The sequence below is a fragment of the Phragmites australis genome, chromosome 2 (genome assembly GCF_958298935.1).
Source record: "Phragmites australis chromosome 2, lpPhrAust1.1, whole genome shotgun sequence".
Lineage (NCBI taxonomy): Eukaryota > Viridiplantae > Streptophyta > Magnoliopsida > Poales > Poaceae > Phragmites > Phragmites australis.
In genome coordinates this window covers 18,014,836-18,026,270 of record NC_084922.1, presented here as the reverse complement: position 1 = coordinate 18,026,270, position 11,435 = coordinate 18,014,836, and the positions used below count along the sequence as shown (strand labels likewise).

General features: G+C 41.7%; 2 protein-coding genes across 2 annotated transcripts; one reads left to right on the top strand and one right to left on the bottom strand.

Moving 5' to 3' along the window:
* The first annotated feature begins 2,856 nt into the window (after positions 1 to 2,856).
* LOC133903413 (uncharacterized) lies at positions 2,857 to 3,405 on the top strand. The gene has a single exon (XM_062344787.1). The coding sequence runs from the start codon at positions 2,857 to 2,859 to the stop codon at positions 3,403 to 3,405; it is 549 nt and encodes a 182-aa protein (XP_062200771.1).
* Positions 3,406 to 4,756: 1,351 nt separating this feature from the next.
* LOC133901608 (uncharacterized) lies at positions 4,757 to 9,380 on the bottom strand. Its single transcript, XM_062343027.1, has 7 exons — positions 9,040 to 9,380; positions 8,111 to 8,329; positions 7,704 to 7,790; positions 6,815 to 6,961; positions 5,904 to 5,930; positions 5,249 to 5,344; positions 4,757 to 5,160 (listed from the first exon to the last, which is right to left on the bottom strand). Exons 1-7 carry the CDS (start codon positions 9,301 to 9,303, stop codon positions 4,960 to 4,962), a joined length of 1,041 nt encoding a protein of 346 aa, XP_062199011.1. The 5' UTR covers positions 9,304 to 9,380; the 3' UTR covers positions 4,757 to 4,959.
* Positions 9,381 to 11,435: the final 2,055 nt, after the last annotated feature.

Below are 11,435 nucleotides of genomic sequence, written 5' to 3'. Positions count from 1 at the left end.
TCCCCCCTCCAGCGCGCACTCGTCGCCGTCCCCTCTCTCCGGGAAATATCCCGTGCGCGCCCAACCAGCCTCCAGTTCTCCGCACTCTCTCTTCTCTCTCGGGCGCACCCTCTCTCTTCCCATGCCCTGCACACGCGACTTTTGCAACCGCCCATGCTTGGCCGGCGTAGAGCACGCCCATGCCTCGGAGAAAAAGGTGGGCACCGGCTGCCACCTCGCCGCCGACGTCCTCATGACGCCAGCACGCGTGCACTGCCTCCCTATGCTCCCTCACCGTCTATAAATAGCGCAACCGGTCCTTCTCTCGCTCTTCTTCTTCATTCGCCACACCACCACTCTGCCACCGCTGCCATTTCCGCCGCTACGACCTTGCCATCGCCCATTCACCATCAACGTGCTGCTAAGAGGTACCGGGGGACCCTTGCCGTCTCTGTGCTGCTGCCCGTTCACCGGAAGCCCGACGGGAGCTCATCCGCGCCGGTAGCCAAGCAGCGCCGCCGTCGCCTCTTCTACGAATCGCCGACCGTCGACCCGCTTCTCGTCATCCTTGAGCTCAGTGAGCCTCTCAGTCCCCCTAACACCCCCCTAGATAGCATGTAGGCATCTCCCGAGCCCCCCTTTTGCTCATCGCCGTGTGCCGCCTTCAGTATGACTTCCACCGCCGTGTTTTAACTCGCCGCCGGTGTGTTAGAACCCTGTTCGTGTTGCCGGGCGTCGTAGCATGATGACTAGAAGCCGTAGGACCTTCCTTCGAAGCGGATTGGCACCTCCCAGTGAGGGGGAGTGCTGCCCAACTCTTCCCGCGCCGTTGCCCTTACTTCGGCCATGATCTGGCACTGCTTCCGTTGCTGGTCGCCGTTGGCAAGCCTTCCTTCGCGTTCCCCGTAGCGTGTAGAAGCCCGGCGTCAGCAAGTCGTCGTGAAGCTCTGGCGGAAATCCGATGCCAGCGACCTTTCCGGCGATGCCCCGTCGAAATTTCTCACCGCCGGCCGAACTCCCCCCCCCCACTCTGCCCCGTGCTCACGTGCACACAAAGTCGGGCCATCGCTCGCGAGGGGGAAAACAGCCACGGGTCGTGGCTCCGTCTGGCTCGACCCAGCTACCGGCCTGCCTCCACGGCCCGTTATCCAGGCAGCCCAAACCCGAACAGGCCAACACTATGCAGCCTAACACTTTGCAACTCGGCCCGTACCAAACCCGACCCAGGCCCATCCAGGCCCAAATCTGGCCCATCCAAGCACATTCGGCCCAAAATCATATTGTTCATGTGGGCCCGAGTTACTGCGCATGTGGGCTCCACCTATGAACAATACTATTTATTAATATCTCGATTTAAATTTTGATTAAATCTTCCGAGAGCAATAACTTCTCTGTTCTGATTACGATTTCGGCGATTCTTTCGCCGAAATTCATCTAAAATTGAGATCTACTCATCTGTCATGTTGTAGTGTCCATTAGGACTCATTTGGCTTTCCATTTGGTGTTTAATTGATTCTTCTTTAATGTTGCCGTTATTGATCGTAGTCACGATTTCAGGACAACCCGAGTTCTGCGAGTGCTGCACCGGAAGTATCCGGAGTGAGGAGGATCCCGATTACAATCAAGACTTCGAAGAAAATTCCGAAGAAGGCAAGTCATATTCCCTCGATCATATTGAACCTATGTTTTCAAATAATATACATGATCAATTAAAACCGAACTTATTATCGCATGTGCTATATATTGCATTTTCTTTCAAACTGCTTGTAGTAGTTAATCCTATCAACATTGCCATGCCCTACATATCATCATTCAGAATACATATCACCCTAGGAATACCTATTGTTAAATATATTAACGATAGACGACATCTTGATATCTAGCATGCTTAGGATGGAATACATCTCCTCAGAGACGTCGCTTTTAAAATACATCTCCTAGGAGATATCACTTTTAAAACACTTCTCTTCAGAGACAAATTTACTGTTATCAATGATAACTCATATATCATGCCTCCTTGATGATTGTGAATTCCATGATGGTCGTGAAATCCTTGATGTCATGTGGGACATGGAAGGTGATGTGTAAAAATAGGTAAAAACTGTTTTGGCGCGGGCAGGTAGAGTAGTCCTCCGGGGAGGATGCTCTTGGAGGCTTGAGTTACATGATAGTATTCATTGCCCATGAAGATGCATGGCCCGGCCACTTAAGGACCGAGTCATTTCGCCGCCATGCCTTAGCGACCCCGTGCAACCATACGTTCTGAATAGGCAGGACTTGAATTTTCCTTCACCAGACCCCGTGCAAGCCTTTTAAAAGAGTGGTCTATGGCATCTGAAGCTCTTAGCAAGGTTTGAGAAAAGGCAATCCATCACAAGGAAATATTGATCTCGGATTTTCCAATTTTCTTTTCATTCTCATATACTTCAGTAAAAAGGTTGGATTTAAAAGAGTGGTCTATGGCATCTGAAGCTCTTGGCAGGGTTTGAGAAAAGGCAATCCATCACAAGAAAATATTGGAGTAGCTGCTGTAAGTTATTCCTTGGTTCTTTTGGACAAACCTTTTGATATCTTCTGACTTCACTTGAACATGCCAATGGTATAATGTTACGAGATCTCTCCTATTAATTATTTGATACGAATTATTTCAATTTCCAGTTCCTTTGACTTTATTTGTCAATAATTCAAAGGATTGCTATCTGTAAGACATTCCCTATGACTCAGTTGATCAATGGTCTGTATTGTCATTCGGATATATGCTATTTGGCATTGCCTTTACAAACTATAAAGTCTCTCAGATCATCTTTTGTCAATTGGTACTTTAGCCGGTCTGATATACTGCACACAACTTGAAAAATCTGTTTAGATTATACAATCATGATCCTGGATGAGTGTATACGTGGACAGGAGAAGCTTGCCGTGGCAACAGCTATGTTCGGTGTTGCAGCTTCCATAATGTCTAGAGGAAGAACCACGCACTTGCACTTCAAGATACCACTGAGTGTTGACGATGGTGCATTCTGTAGCTTCACTAAATTGAGTGGTACTGCCAAGCTTATACGGATGGCTTCACTCATTATTTGTGATGAAGCCTCCTTGACTAAGATACAGGCGGTGAAGGCGTTGGACAACAGCTTGCGTGATATAATGACCCGACCAGAATTGTTGTTCAGTGGGAAGACGGTTCTGTTTGGTGGAGATTTCAGGCAGGTCATTCCTGTTGTCCGAAAGGGGTCAAGGGCTCAGATAATTGATGCGTCACTGCGTAGGTCGTACCTATGGGATTGCATGCGTCACCTAAAGATTGTACGCAACATGAGGGCACAGAGTGACCCGTGGTTTGCAGAATACCTACTTGCATTAGTGGTGGCACCGAGGAGGCCAATGGTGATGGAGATGTACGTCTTCCTGACGATATATGCATGACGTATACAGGGGACGACACGGACCTTGATAAACTGATAGACAACATTTTTCCGATGCTTGATGATAATATGTCGGATCCAAACTACATCACCTCGCGAGCCATCTTGTCCACATAGAACGATTGTGTGGACCAGATTAATATGAAGATGATCGATCGTTTCCGAGGGGAGGAGATGGTGTATCCTAGCTTTGATCGTGCAGTAGACGATCCCCATAACTACTACCCCCTGAGTTTCTTAACTCGCTGACACCTAACGGGCTGCCTCCACACATTCTGAAGCTCAAGATGAATTGACCTATCATATTACTTAGGAATATTGACCCCGCGAACGGACTTTGCAATGAGATGAGGCTGGTGGTCCGGGGGTTCTAGAGAAATGCCATCGCTGCAGAGATTGTGCTGGGACAGCATGTTGGAAAGAGGGTTTTTCTGCCTCAGATCCCTCTATGCCCCTCTAATGATGAGATGTTCCCTTTCCAGTTTAAAAGAAAACAGTTTCCTATTAGGTTCAGCTTTGTCATGATATTCAACAAGGCACAGGGGCAGACCATCCCAATGTCGGTATTTACCTGTCCAAACCGGTGTTCTCTCACGATCAGTTATATGTTGCGCTATCTAGAGGCACCGCCAGAGCAAACATCAGGATCCTCGCCATTCCGGCTAGTAAAAATAAAAAGAAGTGCTCAAAGCAAAATAAAACATACACGAGAAACATCATCTATAGAGATGTCCTTATGGCATAAGCAAGATCTAAAATCTCATGTAGTGTACATTTTTGCTTTTATCAAGAATATTTTTTATTCTTAAAATTGGCTGCTTCAAGATTTCTGCTAAGCCTCATAATCTAGACATTGCATTGTTTTTTTTTTCATCTTCAGTGTAATTCCTGACCCAAAGTTTATAGCTTTTACATATGTTTGATGTCATCTTGTGTAATTTTTATTTTCGTTGCAACGCACGAGTACTCAACTAATTCACTATAAATCCTATCGTTAATTATCATTTCTATTGTAGTGGCACGAGAAAACAAAAAACTCGATCCTGTACACCATGAAACTGTTAGTTCGGTGAGCAGCACATTGTATGGTTGTTTCATAACGCACGAGCACAAGCACGAGCACTCAACTAGTTGACTACAAATCCTATCGTTAATTATCATTTCTATTGTAGTGGCACGAGCAAACAAAAAAACTCGATCCTGTACACCATGAAACTGTTAGTTCGGTGAGCAGCACATTGTATGGTTGTTTCATATGAATCATAATCATATTAATGATAAAATAAGTTAAGCGGTAAACATGAGGTTGAAAACATACTCATGCCTTTGAGCTCTAACATCTGAACGCACACTGGAGACCAAGTATTTTCTTTATTTGTCAGTGCAATTCTACAAAATCCCTGATTTTTCATCTGACAAGGTTGGCCCAATCCCCGATGTCAGTGAGCCAATGGATGACATATACTAGACAGAAATTTGCAAGGGCAAATTTGAAAGTTTTATGTATCTTCAAGCTGTCCAGCGCCAGCATGTACCCTGTTAATCACATCAGCTACTAAATATCCTGTGTGTTTATATTCCCTTCTATAACTTCAATGCAAGAGCCTACTGACTTCCCAGAAGACATTGCCTCTGCAAGCTGCGATCTAGCTTTTTCATGGCGTCGCAGCATGAGAACAGTATTCAGCACAGCCCATCTAACTTGTGAATCAGCTTTCTTCTGGGTGAAACCCAGACTCTTGAGCAATTCATCAAGCTGTAATAGGAAAATGGGTCCCACAAAACAGAAAATAGAGTTATAGGATGTCTACCAAATCCAGGAGAAGTTTCTCATGATTACAGACCTTGCTGATGTCATCTAATCCTCCTTCTGCAATTCCATACAAAAGGTACTCTGTTGCTACTCCAGCTAGTGCTATGCACGAAAACTTGTTCAACATCTCCAGTAGAGGCATTTCACAATGACATGACAAATATTGATGGCAATGTCATAATCCACATTTAATACAAGCACTAAATATCAAGGAATTGTTCAGGGTAACATTTCAATTTGTCTCGATGAAAGAAAATAATGCGTGACTATGCTAGAAACTTAGTCTATGCAATGGTTTTAATAGTAGAATAATTCCCCTTATGCCAGTAAAAAAAAAAACCTTATTTGCCACTCACTGTCAGTGACACAATGAGCAGCAAATAAGGAATTGCTTGAATTTTCTGTGGCATAAGGAGATTATCCTGTTGTCCTCAGATTTGCTAAAATCAATAAAATATGTCTGAGTTTATACTTTTTGGTTCTTGTTAATAATTGAACACTACTTTTCACCGAATCATATTCAAATTATAACTTCAGTGACGATTTTTCATCGCATATCCTTATTCACTTGTGGTAGCTTTTATACTGACTGAGAGTGGATACTGGTGCAGAATGAATCAATGAATTGCACACTACAGTATATTCTACCTGCCTAGTACAAAACAGAGGTTTTCAGGAATCCTTACCGTGGCAGATAGCTTGCCTGTATTGATCTGGAAGTAAAAGATGACAATTAGGCTATAACATATGTAACAGTGAACAGATATACGACAGTAACTCAGCGTATTTGACAGGATGTCATCCAAAAAAAGAGAATAATAATGACATTAACTTGCATTGTATAACAGATATTCCATACTGCCCAATGATTATAATTAGTAAGACTGCAAGTGTTTCTTTATAGGAAAAAAGAAGACTAGGACCATTCGGTGGCAATATGCCAACCAAGAGTATTAAATAGTCCTACTGATGCATATAATCACATCTACTTTCATCATCTTAAAGGACACAATTATCTGTCTTTCGTGAAAAACTTGAGTCAAAGAGGTAGCTATGCATCTGTCCATCATTCCAATGGTTACCCTGGGGTTTGGGGTTTAACTTTCACAGATGATTAAAAGGAAAGGGCAATGCCATGTCTACATGTTAATAGGAGTATATGCATATGAGATACATGACCAACTTGTCAAACTAGAATAACACAGATCAATAGAATAACATGCTTCCTGAAATAAAAAAGGAAAAGAAAAAACAGTGCTAAAGTGCTAAGGGCAATGGTGGCAAGAAAGATAATGGCATGCTGCCTAAACCCAATTAATTAAAATTTGGGCCTCATACACTCTTTTGAACGCTAGAAGGGAAAATAAGTATCTGGTAAGCGAAAATTCAAGGTACTATGCCCACAAGAACAGAGAAAAACAACAGTAATAACTCCAAAGACTCGACTACATTTTCGTGTACTCACTATATGGGATAGTTCAACTTTCAGATGGAAACCAATGGAAGATGTTTTGCATTTCTAGTGAATAGTAATACTTGAAAGAATATCACAGTTATTCAAAATACTGAAGGTAAAAAAAAACTTGATATAACTAACCTCTTGAAGGAACTCGTAGTCCACAAAAGCTGTTCCGGCTTGAACGTTAAGCGATCCTTGTTTGTTAAGTGTGCCCAAGCTTGTAATCGTGTATCCTTTTGAAAGCACCCCAAGCAAGTATGCTATCAAGAAATGACCAGCTTCGTGCTTTACATTGTTCATATAAAATATATCAGTTTCTGAACTTATATGCATTGATACAAAATCACTAATTTTGAGAAAGGGAGAAGAAAGCTGGTTGATCAAATAAATGAAGATTGGCATTTGGCAACTGTTATCAGGTTTGATGATGGGAAACCCAACAGCTGCGTTTTAAGACATGATTTTTTTTCTCTGTGTCCTGCTTAAATTTGGTTTCATGTTTCACCTCATGTTACTTTAAATTTTGCCACCAAAGCAGCATTTAAAGTAAGAAAGGATCAGAGCCTAGCTCAGTTGGTGAAGGTGTGGATGTACGCCTAGACCACCCAAGTTCGAGTTCTCTTTTACTCGAATTTAGGTGCCTATTTCTTCTTATTAACAATGTCACCTAGCTCCTCCTAGGTTGGTCGAGTTTTAGGAACTGCCAAATTTATACAGCCATCATTCGGGCATGCAGGATAGAACGGTTACGTGCTCAGGCCTGTTCAGATATCAAGCAGCATAATTGACAGTGACTAACCACACCATTTACTAATTGACTAAATATTTGTAACTGCATTGCTACAAAGGTACGACCGTACGAGGCACATAAATGTTAACATACCATTTTGCCTTCCATCTATAAGTTACCAATTCGAGTGTCTGGAAAGTTTACTTTTAATCAAGTGGAAACAACATCCAAAAGTGCATTCAAAACTCAAGCAATTCAAATCCTGAAAAAAAAAAACAGCACAGACTGTAGACTCACCTGAATAACTCTGTTGTGATACTTCTGGCTGAGATAGTGACCAATTGTGTCAAGAACCAAGTTTCTCACCCCTCCACCGAAATATACCTAGAAAGCTGTAGTTGGGTAAGCTCAAGACAGAGGCTCATTTGAGCCAAATCTGGCTACAATTAGCTCCAAAATTGTTCTAGGTACTAGGCAGCTCAGATGTATATGCAAGCAAACTATAGGGTTGCTTAACTACATATGAAAGCAAATCCCAAGCTAAATTATACCAGAGTAGAACATAACTTGATTAACTAAGAACAGCAATGCAGACCTATGTCTTTTCCTGACTTCAGATGATAAAATATTTTTCAAAGAAATTAATAAGGATTTGTTAACAAATATAACATGGCCTTAAATCAAAAAGTGGTAGAATTACTCACAAAATCCACAGACCACAGAGATAGTAGACCTAGTACAAGAAACAAGATTTGGAGTTGAGAAAGCTCCAATGCAGCTGATAGAGAAAGCCCTCCAAGTACTGCAGCAATTTGGAGATTTCTCTCAATTGATCCCAATGTCAAATCCACGGGGGACAGAAAAGCAGAAGTATCTATCCCATTTAGCATAAGCTCATCCAATTTATAGAGTCTTTGAGGTACCTAGTACAGATTTTGGTAAAATGGATACTCTGTTAATATGACACATCAGACCCAAAGAAAATGAAAATGTAAAGCATCAGTTTCTTCCCTGTCAATTATGTGGGCAGAAGTAATATCATCACTTAGAACCATGTATGGAGATCTCATAGCAAAGCAGATGGTCAAAGAAAGCTTCACTTGCTTCCGTAGAAAATTAGTGACATAAGAGAAAAAAAAAGGGGCCAATATTTTTTTTTTTTTTTTTGAGAAACAAAAGATAATTTTGCTCGTTCTTGCAGAGTTTTAGTTGGCTGCATTTGTGCCTTGGATCGGATGGATGGAAGCAGGAAATACACTCAGCTTATAGTTATATACCATCAGAGTATTCGCACAGGTTCATGCAAAAGACAATTGTGTAATTGTTATCTAAAATCTAGAGCGTCCTGGTCGAAATGGTCAATAACGACCAAGGCACCCACTGTCCATCAGCTACGTCAGGAAGAGATGCTTATAACAATTGCACAAGTAATGACTATAGCGAAATCAATATAGTAATTCGTGTTGTTTAAACAACATTGCACTTTCTCTTTTGTTTAGCCCAACTCTATAGCCAAGACAAAGGTACCATGGGAGCAGGTTGCAGGCCCCAACAGTATCTGAGTTCTACAGAGAAAGACTGAATAACGCGTCGAGAAGATCAAGAACCCTGGCCAAGAGGACGCAACACAAACCTGCCTGGCGGCGCCAAAGCCCCGGAGGCCGCCGTCCTCCCCCTGCGAGCCCCGCACGAGGGAGAGCGCGGTCTCGTCATTCCCCTTGGTTAGCGCCTCGTCCACCTTCTCCAGCACCGCCCTGAGCCGCGCCGTTGACTGGGAGGAGGAGGTGTCTGCGGCGCGAGCAGGCGGCACTCGCAGCCTGACGGCGGCGGCGGCAGGCTGCGGGTGGTGGGCGAAGCCGAAGCAGCAGGAAGGCGCTCCCCCCAATCTCGTGCTCATCCTGACTCTGATTCCGAGAGAGAGAGAGAGAACAGAAGGCTGGCCGACAACAGGACACGACGCGAACGAAGAAAGATTTTATCCGAAACGTGGAGCGAGGACACACAACTCGAAAGGATGCACACGGCTGCTCTGATCGTGGGGCTGGTACGGAGATGGCAAGTGTGCGGACAATGGAATGGCTCCAACGGTCTGTCGCAACGTCAGGGTATCTTCCGCACCTACTTTAAATTTTTTATCTAAAAATATTATTACATATCCTTTATCATTATTACAGTATCCTTTATTTTTTCATCTCCAATAACTATCCTATTTCCTATAGCACTGAATACCTGTTGGAGTTGGCCTCAAATAATTAACGTCTATACTGTCTCGGAGAACATCGTCTGCTACGTTCAAAAGTAGTTGCAGCAGTCAGATGATTGCCCTGTTTCCGCATCAGTGTCCAAAGTTTAATCGAAGTTAGCATGACCGGCCAGTGTTCTTATCTTTATAACGTATTAGTGCTACCGGACAGTGGAATATCAAATGTGTCGTCACGTGCCAAATATATTCTATATCTATAATTTTATCTATACTCTTGTAAAATATACAAATTATAATATATCAGATCAATCTTCATCGTCCATCTAAATTAATCAAATTGTTACCGTATAAAGTTAACTCTTCTCCTTTTTAAAATATATTTAATCTCATATTATTTATGTTCTATATTTAGATGTCTAATATTAACCTTTCGTATATTTAAAAATACATTTAATCTCTTATTATTTGTCTTCCATACCTAAACGTCTAATATTTGTCTTTTATACATTCAATGCCTGGTTTCTCCAGATGATACAGCACCTCCCGTATATCGCTTACAGCGTCGGATTTCTCTAGAAGGTGCATCACTTCGCCTACTTTGTATTGCTATGAACAGCTAACTCTGGACGATACGATTCTCTCATTCCTTCTGAAATTAACCCTATAAAGATATCCAATCATGTAATCAACGTATTAGTGCTATCGGACAATGGGATACCAAATATCTCAGCACGTGCCAAACATATTCTATATCTATAATTCTATCTATACTCCTATAAAATACACAAATTATAACAGATTCGATCGATCTTCACCGTCCATCTGAGTTGATCAAATTGTCACCATGTAAAGTTGAACCTTATTTCTCCTTTCTAAAATACATTTAATTTCACATTACGTGTCTTCCCTATCTAAACGTCCAATATTTGACTTCCGTATATTTTAAAAATATATTCAGTATTCTATTATTTATCTTTCATACCTAAATATCCAATATTTGTCTTTCATACATTCACTGTCTGGTTTCTCTAGATGATACTGCACCTCCCGCATATCGCTTACAACATCGGGTTTCTCCTGAAAATACACCACCTTGTGCACTTCGCCTACTTCGCGTTGCTACGAACGGTTAACTCTGAACGATACAATCCTCTCCTCCCTCTTAAAATTATATGATCATTGTGTGAATTTTATGATTGCAAATCTATCTTTTATTAAACTATATTCTTTTACTTTTCAAATTATTATATATTAGATTGATTCTACATATATAAAATATGTATACAGTTGCCGGTAGCTATTCTACATATATAAAATATGTATACAGTTGCCGGTATCTATTAGGTATTTGAGAAAATGCTTAATTATTTCAGGAACTCAACAAAAATATCAGTATTTACCCCCTATATCCATTTTCTACAAAAGACCTTTATTGTGGATCGCTCCTTTTATGCGAAGCTTGTATGTGCTTGAATTTTTTCATGTTTGAGACCGACAATGCACAAACACACATAACCTATCTTTGTGCTCTGAACTTCCAAAGGCCCAGACAAATCTAATCTTATTATGCCAGTACTCCTAAAAGTTTCTCGAGCAATAACCTCTTCCAAACAGCCTCTATGTTACTTTAATTTTCGCAAATCATTCGATAGATCATTCGAAAAAAAAAAATTCAATGGATAAGTGATGAGGTCCAGCAATACCAAATACCAAACAGTCATCATCCACGTAAAGGACATACCATAACATCTTAGTACGTAGGGGTATAGCAAGTCAAGCATACAGCATTTCACAATAAGCAACAGGCATCCTATACAGAATAACCA